Below are 19,619 nucleotides of genomic sequence, written 5' to 3'. Positions count from 1 at the left end.
ACAGAATATACTCGCCTACTATAGCTGCCTTTTATGTGTCTGTACCAAAAGAGCGCAGCCATTATTGTTGCTTATGAATAAATGCATGCCTGTGTGTGTGTGTGTGTGTGTGTGTGTGTGTGTGTGTGTGTGTGTGTGTGTGTGTGTACTATGCTCAGCTCTAAAATATAGGTTACTATGGCCAAAAGTATGTGGACATTCTAGTCGAAATCTTTTCAGTTAATGAATCGGTCATTGAATAATATCTGAATAAATTATTTATTAGTGGTTTTGTCCGAGTTCTGAGGATTTATATGGGAAATAAAATAGATCTACGCTAATCACAAATCATGGGAAAGTCACTTTCCCACAAAAGGTGTGGGAAAATTCTAACCTGAAATTGGTTTCGCTACTAGTGTAAATTGCTTGATTTATTGAAATAGGCCTATCTATCAGGTGTCAACTTATTATCAGGTTTATCATTATGATTATGGCCTTATGTTTTAATGTAAATCTTAGGCTAAAGTTGATTAGTTATCTTGAGTAAACTACTCCAGTCACAATACAGGCACCATAACAAAAGGCAGGTCTTATATCGTTACAGATTATATGGCGATTTAAGGTTTATATGGCCTATAATACTGTAATGGGCATTACGTGTCAAATTCATTTAGTAGCCTAACTAGTAGCCTATATTTGATACCTTAAGCTACAACTAAACTTGAGGTGATTCTACATCTGAATCGTTACATAACAATTAATCATTAAAATCTTATTCAGCTTTTTGACGGTAATGCTTTAACGCCAATGTGTCATCATTGTATTTGCATGCTCTGTTGCCTAACGTGGGTAATATTAACTATTCATCAGGATTTCTGGAAGGGGTGAGTCAGATACACAATCTGTAGCTTCATCTCTCAGGTTCGAAATATGGGAATGGACTGAATTGTAAAACGATTTGACTATATATTATTTAACTATAGGCTATATTATTATTATTTTACTGAATGATGTTGTAAGCTGTCAATTTTTAAAAATTAATTTCACTCCAAGGTTAAATTTAACATCTTAAAACCTCTAGGGGGCAGAATTTTCACACACTGTTTAACTCAATCCTCTGTGGTGGGAAATAGAAGAACACTTACGCCAGCCAGAATATATACATATATAATTATAAATCAGGTTACTTTTTTCGAGAAACAGGTAACTCAATACTTTTCAAATTACAACAAAAGCTGTGTAATGTAAGTTACTTTGTTTTCCCATTTATTGACTGACTGAGAAATCCTAAGTGCCGAGGCGTTATTATCTATTTTAAAAGCAGACACACCAAACATGTTACATATGAAAGGAATTTATTGTGTCCAATATAAAAAATAAATGTTTCACCAGTTAAAAAAAAAAAAAAAAAAAAATCCACACTGTCACAGTGGCAGGACTAAAACACAATTTTACTTCCACTTCACATGGAGAAAAAACTGATTCTAAATTTTACACTACATCAGAAAATGGCATCACTAAACATCTCAATCTTATATTTGTATCAGTATTAGATAGCTTTAGCGTGTCTATGATCCTTTAGGTTAAACTAAAGATAAGCCCAGGGAACCCTTACATTTTAAATTTTACTTTTTGCAGATGGTATAAAATGAATAAATAAATAAATAGCCACTGAATGTGGAATGTTTGTATTGCATGAATAAATAAGATACATGGAAGTTAATGTACATAAATACAATACAAATTCTTGTATTTAAAAATAAAAAAAAAAGTTCAAAAAATTGAAATAAGGAAAAGATAAGCGAGTCCATGAATATTGCATTGATTGTGCACATCACTCAAGTCTCTGCCAAGCAAAGTCTAAAAAGTGATGTCAAAAGATGTAGTGGAAGACATTCAGAAAACAACAACAGAAGGGAAAACCATCTAAATAGTGTATATGAATGGCAGAGCAGCAGAGAGATAGTGTTAAGAGAGTAGTAAGTGTGTACTTCAAGTATTCGACCACTAGAGGGCAAGGGAGACCCACCACATAACTAGATACAGTCTTTGAAGGTTCCCATGAATCCAGGGGAGTTCCCCTAAAATCCATGAAAATCCACCTGGCGTCTGTCGTGACTTGAATCCCATAAAAGCAGCTTTCCAAAAAAGGCACCGAAAACTAAAAAGATAGTCTAAAAGGAAAATAATGTCCAAGCTCTATAAGAGCAACCAGTAAGATCAAAGGATCACAAGCATCTCTGCTCACGCAATCCCTACTACGGGTAACAACTCACCCTTAGCAAGAAAAAAAAAACAAAAGGAAAAAAAGACATTTATGTAACATAAATCGAAGTCCTGATAACCAACAGACTGGGAACAAGGGCAAAAAGGTCTCAGAGTCCGTTCACTCGGTGTCCCCGCATCCGTCAAAGGCTTTCTTTGCCCGATTCTGTGCTGATAGAGTGAAGTGTGATGTCGACGCTTTCTGCTTTTGGGCTTTCCTCCGTCCGCATCCACTGATGCTCAAAGATCTGCTCCAAAGTGGGCCGATCTGAAGGTCTCAAGCAGAGGCACCATTTGATGAGCTGCTGGCACACTGATGGACAGAAAAAAAAACAGCAAGGTTAATCATCTCATCTAAAAAAGGGTTTAAAACTGAAAGATCAGACTGTTCAAAACGTACCTGGAGAGATTCTTCTCCTGAAAAAGAGCCGTCCTCTCAGGATCTCCTCGTCGTGCTCAAACGGGATGTCGCCGCACACCATGTCGTACAGTAGGACGCCAAGGGACCACACGGTTGCCGAGCGTCCGTGGTACCTGTGGTAACGAATCCACTCGGGGGGGCTGTACACTCGCGTGCCTACAAAAACAAAACATTTGGTTTTCAATCCTGTGTGGAGGGAGATTTCTGGCTCATTTCATAATCACCCTTTTTGGCGTAAAAAGCGCCGATTTTGATTACACTGCAGCACTATATAATGAGCCGCTCTAGTCAGCTGACTCTAGCAAAGGGGGCGCCAGCGGTCTGGCGTTTGCACAAACGCTCCTCCCTCCTCCAGTCTCGCTGTGAGCCCGGAGAACAGCTCGTTCCAAAAATACAAGCAAGCTGAAACAGGAGGGGGATCTAAAAAGGACGCTTTCAGGTACAAACAATCACAAGCTATGGCAACTCCCCGTGCTTTCACCGTGAGTCACTTCCCCCAACAAAAGCACCTTCACTAAGGGTTGGTGTGACAGGCCCCCAAAGACCAGGAGTCTCCTGGATACCAAACAAAAACAGGGATCCGTGAAGGGATCACGTGGTCCCGCAACTCAGGTTTCACAACAAACAGATGCTACGCAATAACAGCTGATCCCACTAACTTATCTCAGATTCATCATTTTAACCTAGATTAAATTACTTTAAAGTGCAAACAAAATAGTTTAAATAAATTATTCCTTCAAAGCAACATTAAATCAAATGTGCAGATATTAAGGTTATAAATCAACAAAACATGTTCTTTTCTACACAAACATACACATCTATCTATTCATCCCTCTCTTGATACACAAACATCTATACATGTTATTTTTCTAGTTGTAATAAGATTAAAAGTGGAAGGTCATGATTCTGTTTGAAGTCTTTCACATTTCAATAAAATAAAATAAAAATAGGGGAAAAAAGATAGTTTACTGGTCTTAGTAGGTCTAAGATAATCTGAACAGGTTTAAGATGTTCTTCAAACCTAGCAAAGAACATTTTTAGGTGCCTAAAACATAAGGCTGGGAGATCAGATAAAACAATATTTTTTTTTCCAACAGGGGGCGAAACACTCAAAGTACTTATCTTTAAATCTAATGCTGACTATTAAGTGAAATCATCATCATCATCATCATCATCATCATTATTATTATTATTCAGGATTTGACACTGCATTTTGTTAAGCGTGACAGGTGCAAAGAAGGATGGGTGAGAGTCAAGGACGCACCATCAAAGTCTGTGTAGACGGTGTCCTTGAGGATGGCCCCGGAGCCGAAGTCAATGAGCTTCAGATCTCCCGAGCGTAAATCCACCAGGAGGTTCTCGTCTTTGATATCGCGATGAACCACCCCGCAGCTGTAGCAGTGCCGAACCGCCTCCAAAACCTGCCTGAAGAAGCCCCGGGCGGTGTCCTCATCCAGCGCGCCCTTCTCCGTGATGTAGTCGAATAAATCCTTCACCATCTCCGGCCTCTCCATAATAATCAACCAGCCGTCGGGTCTCTCATACCAATCTATGAGTTTAATAACCCCCTGAAACGTACTTCCCACTTTCTTCAACAAAACGATCTCGAGTGGAACCAGTGACCCATTCTGGAATATAAATACGCGTGTATTAGAAACAACCTTGTTAATAATAGTAAAAACCAAAATAAATAAAATGCTAGTTTACTTACAATCGTAGCCCATTCGGTCACTCTCTCCTTAGAAACGTGTTTTATCGCAACCTAGAGACAAAAAGAGAAAACGCACATATGAATGCGTGACTGTGGCGCCAAACGCGGCCATGTGCTGCCACCAAAACAAAGCCAACGCGTACCGGCAATGAGTCTGAGATCCGAGTACCGGCGTACACCGTCCCAAACCCGCCACTTCCCAGCACCGAACCCACATGATACACCTTATCAAACGGCTCTCTTTCGGTCTTGGCTGTAAATCAAAGTGAGAAAACAGCGTTAATGTAACAATGTGATTTAAACTGCGTGTGTATAACGCACGGTTGGCAACAAAATGGCTCCACACTCGGGTCACGGACAGGCGCGTGCCGATTAAGCAGCTAGAAACGGCGCGCGTGGAAAATTAAGAGCAAATAACTGATTAAAGACCCACTATTACAGTCAAAATAATAAAATAAAAAAGATATATTGTTATGACATGAGACCTTCACCTACCTGCTTGAAGTTGAATTTTCACCGGTAAGTGGTCGATGTTGGTTGTGTTGCAAATATGGGAAAAAGATCCAAACTTGGAAAGTAACATTTTTCGTTGTCTTCTTAAAACGATTCTTAGTCCTTAGGATGCGTAACCGTGCTTGGGACCGGGAAACACCGGCTCTCCGTCCTTCACAGTAAACACCGAATTCCCTACAAAAAAATGTATTTAGTAGTGGGACTCCGCTCGAAAAATCCCACAAATGCTCGCAAAACGATTCCGACTCCTTTTCTGCAAAGGTGTCAAACTCCGGTAATTATTCACAAATGTCCCCGCGCACCCATAGTGAGAGAGAACTGCACACGTTTGCGCTTTTGAGTCTGGTCGGCGCGCGCTCAGTTGATGTGTGTCTGTGTGTGAGAGCGAGCGGGGAGACCGTATTAACTCTTCATTCTCGTGTTTGGGCGCTGGACGTGCTGCACAGATCCTTCCGCCACGGATAGACTCAATACGCTCAAATTAAAAACAAGCACATTCGTCAAAATTCTTTAGGGTTTCCAAAAGGGAAAATAATACTAAGTGGCAAAATCGAAAAAGATCATATAAATGTATGACAATTCATCAGCAGTAAATGAATAGTGTGCTGGTAAATAGAGCGCAACGCGCATGGATACCTCGTCTGAGAGCTTTGCGCTTGGGCTATATAAAAAAGACCAACCACGTTGCACAGTTTATATAATTGCACAGTGACTAATTGGAGTAATATTGCTGGGTTGTGCCTATGAAATAATAATAATAATAATAATAATAATAATAATGTTTAATAGTCTGATAATGATGTGTGTTAGCAACAAATAACCTTTTATAAATAATAATTAGAACAATAATGAATCTTAAAGCATGCACTGTAAAAACATTTTTTTGATCAATACGTTATGACGTTTTTACATTGCTTTAACTCATCAAAATAAGTTATTCAAGTTCATCAAAATAAACAATTTTCAACTTTTTTTTACAAGTTATACAAGATTCAACTAATTTTAGTCAGTTTAATGTGAGTTGTTGAAATGACTTAAATATCCAAGTTGATTGTATTTAAATTGAAGGCAGAAACTTTTTTACAGTGATATCTATCTATCTATCTATCTATCTATCTATCTATCTATCTATCTATCTATCTATCTTCCATCTATCTTCCATCCATCCATCTATCATCCATCTTCCATCTATCTTCCATCTATCATCCATCTATCTATCTATCTATCTATCTATCTATCTATCTATCTATCTATCTATCTATCTATCTATCTATCTATCTATCTATCTATCTATCTATCTATCTATCTATCTATCTATCTATCTATCATGTATCTATCATCTATCTTCCATCTATCATCCATCCATCCATCTATCTATCTATCTTCCATCTATCTTCCATCTATCATCCATCCATCCATCCATCTATCATCCATCTATCTTCCATCTATCTATCTATCTATCTATCTATCTATCTATCTATCTATCTATCTATCTATCTATCTATCTATCTATCTATCTATCTATCTATCTATCTATCTTCCATCTATCATCCATCCATCTATCTATCTTCCATCTATCTTCCATCTATCATCCATCCATCCATCCATCCATCCATCCATCCATCCATCCATCCATCCATCCATCCATCCATCCATCTATCACACTTGTACATTTGTCTGTTTTATCTGCATATATATATATATATATATATATAATTTTTATTTTATTTTTATTGTTGTTGTCTCAATGCAATGCAAGAAGTCATATTCAGCTGTACATTATAGCTATAAGCATCTGGGGTCATTGAAAACCACAAACTTGTCATATTTATCAGATATTTTTAGTTCTATTATTCATAATAAGTGATCATGTAGGCTAACTGCATGGTGTAAGATCATAAAGTAGCATTCAATGGATACAGAGGGTAATATATATTGAGGGTCTATATAAAATAATCGGTTAGATCCTTATATCAAGCTTATGACTGAAGCTTTTCAGATTTATTTTCTGGGATTATCTCTTTGTCCAGATCAATCCTCATCATCTCGCTCATCTAAGGAGGTAATTTAGAAAGAGGCTGATGGAACTACGCAGACAGGATGTCTCAAAGACAGGGAGACAAGGTAAACAGTGATCCCCTGCTGTGATTGAGGATGAACGTCGTTATGAAAATTCATATGATAAGACATGCTCTGCAAAAAAGCTGTGCACCCCCCAGACCCATTAGACTGCAGTCAAAAACTGCAGTCAAATTGATGCTCAGCCTTTACATAAAGGTCTGATAAATAATAACTATATCTCAGACCAAGATGAATAAAATGTGCAATTACACATAACTTCTGACTGCACTTTATGTAAAGTGCTAGAAATGGTTTCTGAGAATAAAACATAATGAGCCATAATTCACATCTTGCATCTGACAGTGAATTTGCGACATTCATTCTCTTATTACATGCCATTCTTTTCCTATACCTTCCCAGAAAAAAAGAGCATATTCTCTCTTTCATCTCATGCCAGATTTATTAGGTCATACCTCAGAAGGACATCAAGGCTTTGGGGAGCTTTTATGAGACACACTGGAGCAATCAGGAGGGAAATCCCTCAAGGTTTTCAACAGTTACCTTATGTAAGGCCAAAGCACATGTGTCCAAGTGAACAAAAAGCGTCTACAGACCCCCAATGTGTGATTTAGTTGGTGAGTACACATTCACACTTGATTATTCCTTTTATAGTAAATTCTATGTAAAGTGGACATGGCAAATCTCCCAACCACACTGGACTATTGTTAGCCGCTGTTCTGTCATAACGACCTCTGTCTGACGTATTCCCGAAGAAAATGTGATAACCTGTAGCAAAAGTGGCTTTATGCAGCTTTACACGTCTAATCGGACTGATCACAAAGACCCCCACTGTTAACGCTGACAAGAGGGGCTTTAGTCCACAGTTCCGAATCCTCTTCAGAGGTGAAGTGGAGGTCAGGGTTAGACAATCACTTACCTTTTCACTGGGCTGAAACATATGGTCCAATCCAAAGTATATTCAAAGATAAGAAAAATATAATCACTTATCACATGTATTAGATGAAATATACTCATTCCACAAACCACATGCTATCCTTGACTTGTTCAAAACCTGAAAATACACTATTTACACATTTTAAATTTGTATTTTATGACAATTTATTTATAGTCTTTTTATTATATTTTCAGGTACTTTTTTATTATAATTTATTATAGAATATGTTGTATAGTATGTTGAATATGTATTTTCAAACATGCAATTAAATGGTCAATTAATTGATTAAATTAATTATTGAAATTAAACTAAATTAATGACGTTTATGGAAGCTTGTTTCCACCACAAAATAAATAATAAATAAAATGATAAAAATAAGTAAGGTAATTGCAACTTTTTCACAATTGCGAGTTTATATCACAGTTCTGAGGAAACCAGGCTCCACGGTTCGGCACGCATGTGATTCGCGGATTAACTGCTCAGTTTAACCATCATAGAGTGAAAGTTTATCATTTGGACATGTTTTGTCTTGCCAGTTTACACATTCAAATGATTTTAAATGTGTAAGAAGAGGCGAGAGATAGAGAGAAAGAGAAAGAGAGAGAGAGAGAGAGAGAGAGAGAGAGAGGCGCGTTTCAGACAACGCTCAAACACCGAATTGATTCCTCTTTCGCGTTTACTTGCATTTGAACAGACACATAAACACAAAATGATGTCAAAATACCCGTCTCGGCAAGTATTCTCTCGGTTATGTCATAAGTGAACAGTTGAGAAAGAAACAGGATGTGTGTCAGTATATGTATGCGGTCTTAAAGTGACAGCAGCCTAATATTCCTGCTGTTGTCTGTCTCATTAATGTTAATAAAATTAAGAAAAACATGATCATCATCATCTACCATGTTGGAGATAAAAGAAGATAGTGAGGGGGATATGAATTCACAATTCTGAGGAAAAGTCAGTCTTTTTTCGCAAAGATAGACTCGCAATTGCTAGAAAGTAAGTCACAGTTGCTGTCCTCAGTCTGCTGTGACGTGTGGTTCTGAGGTTCAGCAATTATATATCTCGTTCATACAACACGCAGAGTTTCTGTGACTGTCCAAAGCACATGAATATGAGGCACGCTATTGGTTGTAACATAGCATTCTAACACCACGTCGTTTTACTTTCCTTTACCCAGGGTTAAAAGCGGTGTTTAGAACGACGATAACCCGGGGTTAAATGCAGTGTGAAAAGCCCTTAGGGCTTTGACATGTATCCTCTCTAAAATGTTCAATTTATTTTGAATTATGTATTATATATAATAAATACATACATTATTCTATAAATGTTATTTACAGAAACTAGAGCTGTCAGTTGTTTAAAATGTAATTAAATTAATGATGTCAATTAACTTTAATTATTGATATTAATTAAAATTATGACATGTAGCATCTTAAAAATGTATTACTTTCCCGAATATATCATTTTAAAATGTCTATTGTGGGACAAAATGCTGTCTATTAATGAAAAAGTGCAATTAAATTAAAGTGTGTCAGTGCATTAACATATAACAATTATGAATCAAATTAATCAGATAATGGCATGTAACATTATTTTTTTGTTAAACAAAGCCCCCTAATGGATGATCATTATTGATAATATATATATATATATATAAGAATTTTTTTTTGTTTGTTGATAATTTGTAGATTTTGCTGACATTGCGACCAGAACAACAACTCAAGGAACTGATTTTATTTCTTTTTTTCCAAATTTGAAAAGGAGAAATCAGGTTCAGGTGAGCTGGCAGCATTAAATTAGGGTTTTTAATCTCTGTGGATTAGAGAGTTCTAGTAAAAACGGTCTAATCAGATGACATATGGGTGGGAAGCATAGGATAACAAATAGACAATATGCTAGAGTGCAGCATTACGGCGTATTACACCTAAAGCATAAATTAATTAAACCTAGAGGGTCGGCCTGTGCCTATACTTCCTCACATCAGAGGTCAGCACAAGTTCAGATAGCTTTCTGTGAATACATTCTGGTTTCTATCAAATTCGGGCATTGTGTTTTTAGTGAGAGTGCATCATCCATAAAAGATCACTGCCAGTTGGCAAACACAAGACAAGCAAAATGCAAATGGTGTCACTTGGACCTCGAAACATGTTGAGCTGTGACTTTTCACTTCCAAATATCTGTTTTAGAAACGTTTGAGATGGCGAATTATCAAGACGTCAGCTTAGCTTGTGCCATATTAAACCAATATTTGTTATGCCAGTAACTGTCAGGGAACATCAGACTCAGAGACAGGTGTTAGTTTCCAATCACAGCAGTGTTTTTATTAACAGAGGTGCAGAAAAGACAATCAGGTGAGGATGGCAATATTTGCAGGTTCTAGATGGTTGATAGTATTTTAACAGAGTCCTTGTTGTGCCCTACCAGAGTGAAGAGGAGATCTTGAAGATGGATCAGAGGAAGAACTGAGCACTCGTTGCTGGCAGAGCATGAGTATTCAGGTGGATGACTGGCAAACTTACAGGAACACGTGGGGAGATCACAAGGAGTGTAGAGGATTCACAAGGAGAATCATAGGGTAAGTTGAGCGGGTAAGTAGTCTGTTGTCCATATGCGAACAGACACTGACTGAGCCTGCTTTTATGAGTGTGCTTTTATGTAGTGCTGATGGGGAACAGGTGCAGGTGATGATCAGTATTCGGGGTGAGAGTGAGGCTGCATCCGAAATCGCATACTTCCCTACTATATAGTAAGTGAAAAACAGTATGTGACAAAAGAAGTATGTCCGAATTCACAGTACTCATAAAAGAGTAGAAAAAAGTACCCGGATGACCTACTTCCGGTGAGATTCTGAAGTGTGCATACGATGGACACTTTACTATCAGTGAATCGATGTAACTGACGCTGGTAGGTCACATGATAATGACAACATGGCGAATGTAGTTAGTCCAGAATACATTCATCCTACACACATTCATACTATATAGAACATACTTTTTTAGAGGTCGTGAAGTAATTACTTATTCTAAATAAGTAAGAGAGTATGCGATTTGGGATGCAGAGCGTTGGGTTTGTCTGACATTGTAGCCTGGTGTCACCTAATTAAAAAGGGTCTTGATGATTCATATGCCTTTGCTGTATGGAAAAGAGCAGCATGAACATTGTCCAAAAAGTCTTCTTTTGTGTCCCACACAACATCGACATGATGGTGAGAAATGATGAAAGCATTTTCATTTTTGGGTGAACCGTTCCTTTAAGATCTTCTTTTTAAAGTCCCTGCTGTTTTAACAATGTCGTGTAGGTTACATCAACCCACTGTAATGGGGAAATCTGTCGAGTCATGACACCGAAGACTGTTTCCTGTCCAGTGTGTGCAGGTTTTTGCCCAGTTTTGTTTTTGTGGTTGCCATGTAAAGAGAGAGTTTATCACCCAGCCATCTTCTCTCGGCACCTGCAAAGAGTTAGGACATCAAAGCCTCCGCATGCATGCAAGCATCCCGGAGCCCCGCCCCCAGCCTCAGCCGCTGCTCCTCATGTTATTGTTTTGACTGAGGGCGGTAGTCACATGACCCTGCAGTGTTATGACTGGGGGCTGTGGAATGTAGGTCACACCGAGCTCTCCCAAAAGAAAGCTCAGTCTGCTCTTATAACACTGTCCCACTCTGAGCCCACTTTCTTTTATCTCCTTCATCAGAAGGATGGATGTATCTGCTTGTACATCACATGAAATGAGCACAGAAAAGGGGAAAAATGCATTGCATGCCATTTCTGGGAGGGGATTTTTTTATAGAATATTGCAGTATTTATGATCAATTATCTATCCACGCACATTATAATATTAATTTTAAATTCATGTCCTCGTAATCTTGATTACTCTTGCAGCGTCATCTCTTCTTTGATGGCGCGTTTACTGGCGTGAGGGCGGGGCAACCTGTCAATCACATGAGATCGACCAATAGAAAACCACAACCACCCAATAAATTCCCAATGGACAAAATCAAGTCCCGCCCAAAATTTTTTTCCCCGGAGAAGCTGTTTCACTCGGATATACGTGACAATAGGGAAGACTATCGCAACGTCTATTTCATGCCGACTAATTATTCTTAATTAAAGAGAGAAAAAGCTAGTGTTGTTAACTAGTAGAAAAAAGTAAGGGACCATCCTGCCTAAAATTGGAGTTTTTTTTATTATGACATTGTGGATGCACAATATATCGGTACTATATCGGTTATCAGACGATTTTTTTATCTTATGCAAATCTCAAAATGCATATCCATTTTTCATGCTGTACATTATAATGTTGTGATGCTTACATTTACTTGTAGTATACAATAATTATCACCGATTGGCATCGGTCAGAATTGTATTATATCACTAATTTCTACAGACTCCAGCATATTAGAATGATTTCTGAAGGATTATGTGACACTGAAGACTGGAGTAATGCTGCTGAAAATTCAGCTTTGCATCACAGGAATAAATTACATTTTAAAATACATCAAAATAGAATTTTGATTTATTTTAAATTGTAATAATAGTTCACAATATTGCTGCTTTTACTGTATTTTGATCAAATAAATGCAGCCTTGGTGAGCCTGAGACTTTTTTCAAAAACATTTTAAAAGTCTTACCGACCCCTTACCGAACTTGTGTACATGTCTTATTTTCAGTGTGTTTTTCTCTTCATCTCTTAATAAAATAACTTGTTCTGCCTCTGAAAGTACTTTTCTTTTTGCCTGACATGATCATACAGAATCTTTTTTAAAAATAATTTAATCAAGTAAAAGAAAAAGAAAAATTGAACCCCTCCTCAATTGACTTGACTTTACACGAGCCAATGAAAATGCTTGTTCGCACACTGATGCGCAACGGTCTGAAGCATCTGACATCTCAAATGAAATGCTCCGAGAGTCACAGATTCTTTTGTTTTAGCCCTTAATTTAACTGTCAATCAATTTGACAGTCGCATCTAGAGTGTTTCTACCCCCCACCTTTCAAACACAAAGCCAGGGAGACAGCTCAATATTTATAATGCACAGAGCATATGGCCACAGAGAGTAAACAAAAGAGGTAGTAAACGATATATGAGAATGTGTGTTTTGGGATGCATTGTTGTTGTTTTTAATGCATGCCATCGGGGATGAATCTCTTTAAAGATGCATGGATCATGGATTGTGTGTTTGCATCCCCCAGAGTGGTACAATTAACAGTTGTTGTCAGCCTGACTTGGAGGAAATCAATTCTATCGACACTAATGGTGTGAATGTATAAACAACGTTTATTACAACGTTTTATTACTTTCCCAAGATATTTACACTACCAGTCAGGTTTCAACAAACCTCCACATTAATTATTAGTCTTTTACACATTTTTGAATAATAGTCGTCAAAAAAATAAGTCTTAACATAAATGGAAATAGGAATTATAAGCATCCAGGTGCATCTTGGGATGCCTTTAAAAAATGTATGAAAGAGGTTTCATATGCTGGACACTTAGATGCTCTGGCAATATAATTGAAATCATGCATTTATTAAAGAATGGATGAATGAATGAAAATGAATTGATTGATTTATTTGTTTGTTTTAAATATATAATTTCTCATTTTTACCCACTAATAGTTACTATTTGTTCTGGCAATATTATTGAAATTTTATTTGCAAAATAATATTATTATTATTATTATTTTTACATTTGAAAAGAAAACTTATTGTATATTTTAAGCATGGAAGTTCTGGCATTATAATTAATTTTATTTATTTATTTAACATTTAAAAAAATAAAATAATTTGATATTTTAAGCATGTACGTTCTGGCAATATGCTTCTTTTTTATTCATTCAAATTGAAAAAAAAAATCAAATTTTATATTTTAAGCATGGAAGTTCTGGCAATATAATTAAAATTGTATTTATTTATTTAACATTTAATAAAGAAAACAAATTTTATAATTTAAGCATGTGGCGATATACTTGAAATTGTATTTATTTATGTCTTTAAATGAAGAAAAAATATATATAATTTAAGCATGTTAAGTTCTGGCAATTTAATGTGGATTTAAAGATGATTTTTTAAAATAATTTTCCTCATTTTGTTTATGATGTATTTATAGAAACTGTTCTTTGGTGGTGGGAGGGAGGTGGGCATGGATTTTTGGCCACTGTTGTGAAGACCCCGATGGCGTCTCCCACTGTCATCTGCTTGTCACCCCAAACCGCTAGTTAAGCAGATGGCAATTAAAAAGCAACCCCACTGTTTAGTTCCTCAGCTAATCAATGGACAAATTAGCACAGTCATCAAGGATCCATGATTGTGGCTTTGTTCATTAATTAAAAGGCTTGAATGATTAACTCTTGAGCAAATAAGGGGTGTAATTTCACAAATGAGCAAAATTAGAATATGGAACAGATAGTCAACCCTCTGAAGAACGGAACCTTGCATAAACAATATTTATCCATAGCAACCTTATGTAAAGAGGGTGACAAATGCTGTATTGACTAGGGGCTCAGAAACACTAGATCTGAGTATTTGGGCAGCTTAAAATTCATTCAGAGGTCACCTGCTGAACTCAGAGAGAAGCAGGTGGCAAAGTTACTCATACGGAATGCCAGAAACACATGCCGTCATGTGTCGATCGCCCTGCCAAGTGTGCTTTGTAGGTCTAGCTGAATGTAAACATCTCCTTCACCGTTGGCAGAGCATTCATTCTACCCTCTTTGTAGTGGGCTGTGGAAGTCACGAACTCCTTTATGCAGCTGGGAAGCAAAGGGCTTGATGTGGTTTGGTCCTGCAGAGGTCCCAGCATGTGTTTTGGTATAGGGAACAACAACACACGATCTCTCCTATTGATAGACGGTTTCACCTTCTATCTTTATATCCTCCCACACACTTCCTTTAAAGTGCTCTAAGCTTGTGCTTTCTTTGGATGTGTATGTTTCTTTCTTTTACGCCGTAGTAGATGTGGTTTCTAATTGTGATCGATTTGTTTTTGATTGAGGGGAGTTTTTGGTCGCTCTTTGATCTTATTTTTTTTGTACTTCAGTCAATGTGCTTTGATAATATCAAGCCGGTTGCACAACACACTCGATTGGACCTTTTCACCCTTTCTCTTTCTCTGAAGAAGTCAGACGCACTTCTCTCAATTCACTCCTACTCTTCCATTCACTTCCTCCGCTCTCAGATAAAATTATAGGATTTGATGAGATGCCTGACTCAGCTATTGTAACCCACACAAAAAAGATATTTCAAGCTCCCTTTCTTTAGGTTGCCTTCCTCGCTTTCTTATTCATTAGATAAAACACAGTGTTGAGTGAGAGATTTCATAGTAACACTGCTCTAAATATAGTTCCCTGCTGCACACTTAAAAGAGGCCATATTATGTCCTTTTACAAAGTCTTGATTTTGTTTTTGGGTTCAGTTTTCATGCTTGAATGTTGAAAAAACACATGATTTTTTACATATTTTACATTGTTGCGGCACCTCTCTTCCCGGTCTGTCAGTGATGCTCTGTTTAGTTCCGGTCTCTATGAAACTTTTCCTTATGAAAAGTGCAAGAATATATTATATGGCTTCCAAAAACTTTTATGAAGCTTTTGTATTCTTTTTAAAGCTTGAAAGTTCCTTGTTCTTTGTAAATGCATGGATAAGTGCAGCCAGTACATTCTTCCAAATATCTTAAAGGGATAGTTCATCCAAAAATTACTCACCCTCATGGTGTTCCAAACCCTGTGTTCTTTCTTCTGTTGAACACAAAATAAGATATTTTGAAGAATGTTTATTAACCAGACAGTTGATGGACCCCATTGACTTCCATAGTAGGAAAACAAATACTATGGAAGTCAATGGCTATCGTCAATTGTCTGGTTATCAGCATTCAACAGAAGAAAGAAACTCATGCAGGTTTTAATTGAACAACATGAGGGTGAGTAAATGATGACAACATTTTCATTTTTGGGTAAAATATCCCTTTAAGTGTTCATTTTAACTTAAAAAAAAAACACTGAGAGAAAAGGGGAATAAACAGCAGAATTGGAATTTTCTGGATCTGTCCAGTAAATTCACTGCCAGCTTTTATAATAGCCAACTTACACAATGAGTTACACCACTGAACACAATCCTGCCCGAAACCTGTTACCTAGCCCTGCTCCCGCAGGATTTGCCATCACATGATCAAAACAAAGAGATCACATGGTCCAGCACATGGCTCACCATGACTCAGCATGGGGAACATAAACACATGCTGACCTTTTCACTTGTTATGGTTCGAAATCAAGCTGTTCCCTTTGTTTACAAATTTGGTATCATGCTTTTAGCTCACAGAGGCACATTAGTTCATGCATGTGTGGTTCATTTTAGACTCTGATACTTGCAGCCAAGCTGGTCCATTATATAAATCACTTCTATCACCAATAGTTGAATCAGTAACCAAGGTCACGTAGGTCAAAAGTCTCCACTGTCCTCATCACGTGTGGCCATTTAAAGCAAATTCACATTATAAGCAGCTGTGAAGGGCTAAGACACGTGATTGCGGTTATACTCGGTGTCACATGTTTGTCAAAGTTCAACAGTCATGCTGACTCTATTAATGCTATAAGCATTTAGGCAGACTGGGGTTGGATTCTTGACACCCAAGACAGACAAGGCGGACTCCACCGGTACGGTTTCCATAGTAACGCCGTGAGGGCGCCCGCTGTGTCTAGGTGTGTGGAGATAATGAATCTGAGCACTCTGGGTAACCCAGGTTGATCTCTTACAGAGATATGAAAGCCCTCAGCATGTCCACTGACCTGCAATTACCTCATAACTTGCACTGCAGGAGGGTTAATTACCTTTTATTAGAGCAGAGAGTGGACCCATGTTGGGATGTATTCTGCTGTGTCTGATCTACTCTAATAGAGAGGTAAACCTCCACAAAGCATTAATGTTGAACTGTTCTGATGAAGAGTTCAAGATGGAGTCACGCTAGCAAAGTAAAGTAAACTTGAATTTTTAAAAAGTGGTTGCTAGGGTGCTCTGTGTGGTTGCTAGGGCATTGGTAGGTGATGCCATGGTGTTTTGGATGGTTCTTAGATGGTCACTAGGGTGTACAGGGTGGTTGCTCAGAGGTTGCTATGTAGTTTCTAGGATGTTCTGGTTCTAGCTGTTGTGGTTCATTGGTAGGTTCTTGCCAATGTGTTCTGGATGGTTGTTACTAGGGTGTTCGAGGTAGCTGCTATGAGGTCGCTAGAGTGTTTTTGATTGTTGCTAGGGTGTTTCTATGTGGTTGTTTGGGTGTTCTGGGTAGTTACCAAGGCATTGGTATGCCTGGTATTCTGTTTAGTTGCTAGGGCATTGTTAAAAGGCAAAATTATTTTTGTCCACATGTGAAATTTGTGCCAAAAACAAAGTTAGTAAAGGAACAGCGACACAAACTGGCAATAAATCAGTACCAGAAGGACTATTAAAACACTTCGTAATGGATTATGTGGACATGATATAGATGGGTAAAGGAAATAAAATCATCAGAGAAGGGGCAGGAGCAGAAATTACATTTCTAACAGAGAGAATTTTCTAACTTAAATTTGAAATTCTATCAGAAATAAATTCAGATAATGGGTCAGCATTCATTCCAGAAATACTGAAGATTAAAAATAATTGTCTACAAACACTTAAATTACACACAAGGAAGTTTTAATAATAATTAAGCTTTTTAACTTTTAACTTCATGCTTTGAAATGGTTGATATAAAAACGTTTAGATTGTTAGATATACAGAAAAAGAAATTTACATATAATGAATATGTAATATAGTGCAAAAAGTTATTTTCTAGAGTTATTTTTTCTAACTGTCTAATGAGTTTATTGAATGACTTTTATGAGAGTAAATGTAATATTGCTCTCAAGCTTTCTTAGTTTGAGTGATTACATGAGACATGATTAGTTTATTCAGGATAGTTTATTTAGAAATTAGTAAGAAGGAAGAAATGGCATTTAGTTAAGAACCGCTTGAACTGAGGGGCTACAATGATCGGTCACGCGAAATAAAAAAAAAAGTCAAAATGATATTTATTGTTTAAATTTGGTAATATAATAGACAGAATTTGAAATATAAAACTTTATGACAAAGCACATATTGCGATTTATTGGATAGAAGGTGCACTACAATGTTCTGCTCGTTCATCAACTAAAAATGACTGACTAAAAGATTGATTCTTCGAATTTAAGAATTGATATTCCTTCATAAAAATAAGAAGCGATTAAAAATGAGAAATTGTTCTTTTTACCCAGCCCTATTTTGAATCAATATTCATATGGATCATGCAAAACAAAAAAAGCAGAATGAATCAATTATATTTAATCAGCAGAGATGAATTGTGATGCCTTATCTGCATTAGGAGGGCAACAATTGAAACAAGTAGAATGACTTATGTTCGGAGATCAGTGTTGCACGTTTACCAAATAATACTGCGCAGGGAGGAAAATGTAGCCAATAAATTATTACGAATAAAAAAGCTTAAGAGCAGAAGTTAAGGAAAACTTGATTTAAAGTTGGAAGTATAAGCATGGTTTTCTAAATTAGGAATGTTTTTTGCAATATTGAAAGGGGGTTATTATTCTGTTGTGTACTTCCCATATTAAGACCACTAGTTGTAAAACCATGGTTAAACAAATGGAAATGCTGAAATATCAAGATAATGAAAACAAATTTTAGAGGGCAACCAAATCATTTATTATTAAGATTGGGCTTATAAACCAAATTGATATCTACAAACATTGGATGTTGATTCAAGTAGCTCTAATAAGGACGAAGAAGATGATTGATGAGCCAAACCCTGTGTGTATGTGCTAGCCTAACCACTCCTCGAGGGTGATCCTCTACGATGCGCAAAGTGTCTGGGTCGAAGAATATCTCTACACTGTAAGATTTTATTTATTTTTTTAAATAATATAATGGATTTTTATGTTTGACATACTCTACATAACTATGACAATAACAGGCAATGCTGAACCAATTTTATCCTCGTACTTATAACAATGTTTTATTCTTTTTTGTTTTATTAGGGAGGATTCGAGTCTTTTACTCTCTTTAAAGAAAGAAAAAGAAAATACAACTGATAGAAAGCAAATGTATGGAGAGAGATGTTTGGCTCAAATGCTCGTCCGGAGTGTGGTGGCATAATTTAGTCATTGGAAAGGAGAGCATAACTGAGGGGGCTGTATTTTGAAAATACACTCTGGAAAAGGATAGTGAAAGTGGGGCTTAAATAAGCTCCAGAGGAGGGAATGTAGCAGATTTTATTATTTAGAAAATATGTAGCTATATATTTGTACACTATTAATTCCGCTGTCTGTGACTTTGGTTTGACTTTCTGAAGCCTGAAGAAAGGCCTGGAATATTGCTTGCATCAGAACAAAAATCTATTCTAGTATGTCACATGGTACAAAGACCTCTTACCCCAAAATATCTATAGGGTGTGTTACCATTTTTGGAAAAGGATTATGGTATATATGTGTGAGCTGAGCAAAAATCTGGAGTTATCTTCTGGATGCTCGGCTTTGTTGTAAAATAAAGTTTTATATTTCTAAGATCTCTGAGAAGTGATTTCACGAAAGAGAGAAACCACAACAGTTGCAAGGGTGTTCAGTAGTAGCCAATCATCTGAGCAAATCCTTTAGTCACATGACTTGAGGCAAAGTCACATGACTCATTTGATGTGGGTCAAAGAAATTAAACTAATTCAAG

At 37.0% G+C, this 19,619-nt stretch overlaps 1 protein-coding gene and 1 long non-coding RNA gene across 2 annotated transcripts; one reads left to right on the top strand and one right to left on the bottom strand.

Moving 5' to 3' along the window:
- Window positions 1–1,317: 1,317 nt before the first annotated feature.
- On the bottom strand, window positions 1,318–5,275 carry pim3 (Pim-3 proto-oncogene, serine/threonine kinase). Its single transcript, XM_082159337.1, has 6 exons — window positions 4,872–5,275; window positions 4,520–4,629; window positions 4,377–4,427; window positions 3,930–4,293; window positions 2,645–2,821; window positions 1,318–2,557 (listed from the first exon to the last, which is right to left on the bottom strand). The coding sequence occupies exons 1-6, from the start codon at window positions 4,957–4,959 to the stop codon at window positions 2,388–2,390; spliced, it is 960 nt and encodes a 319-aa protein (XP_082015463.1). The 5' UTR covers window positions 4,960–5,275; the 3' UTR covers window positions 1,318–2,387.
- A 1,642-nt stretch (window positions 5,276–6,917) lies between these two features.
- LOC309490278 lies at window positions 6,918–10,779 on the top strand. Its single transcript, XR_014202654.1, has 3 exons — window positions 6,918–7,013; window positions 7,408–7,585; window positions 10,330–10,779. It is a non-coding gene; the product is annotated as an uncharacterized lncRNA (long non-coding RNA).
- The last annotated feature ends 8,840 nt before the right edge of the window (window positions 10,780–19,619 follow it).

The sequence above is a fragment of the Leuciscus leuciscus genome (genome assembly GCF_965113295.1).
Source record: "Leuciscus leuciscus genome assembly, chromosome: 25".
Lineage (NCBI taxonomy): Eukaryota > Metazoa > Chordata > Actinopteri > Cypriniformes > Leuciscidae > Leuciscus > Leuciscus leuciscus.
This window is presented reverse-complemented; position numbering and strand designations above follow the sequence as displayed.

Bases quoted from the DNA above. Each gene is read 5' to 3' on its own strand.
- pim3 (XM_082159337.1), bottom strand. From the start codon at position 4,959: ATGTTACTTTCCAAGTTTGGATCTTTTTCCCATATTTGCAACACAACC. The intron at 4,630-4,871 runs GTAGGTGAAGGT...TTTGATTTACAG, and splicing joins GAAAATTCAACTTCAAGCAG to CCAAGACCGAAAGAGAGCCG. The intron at 4,294-4,376 runs GTAAGTAAACTA...TTTATATTCCAG, and splicing joins TGACCGAATGGGCTACGATT to AATGGGTCACTGGTTCCACT.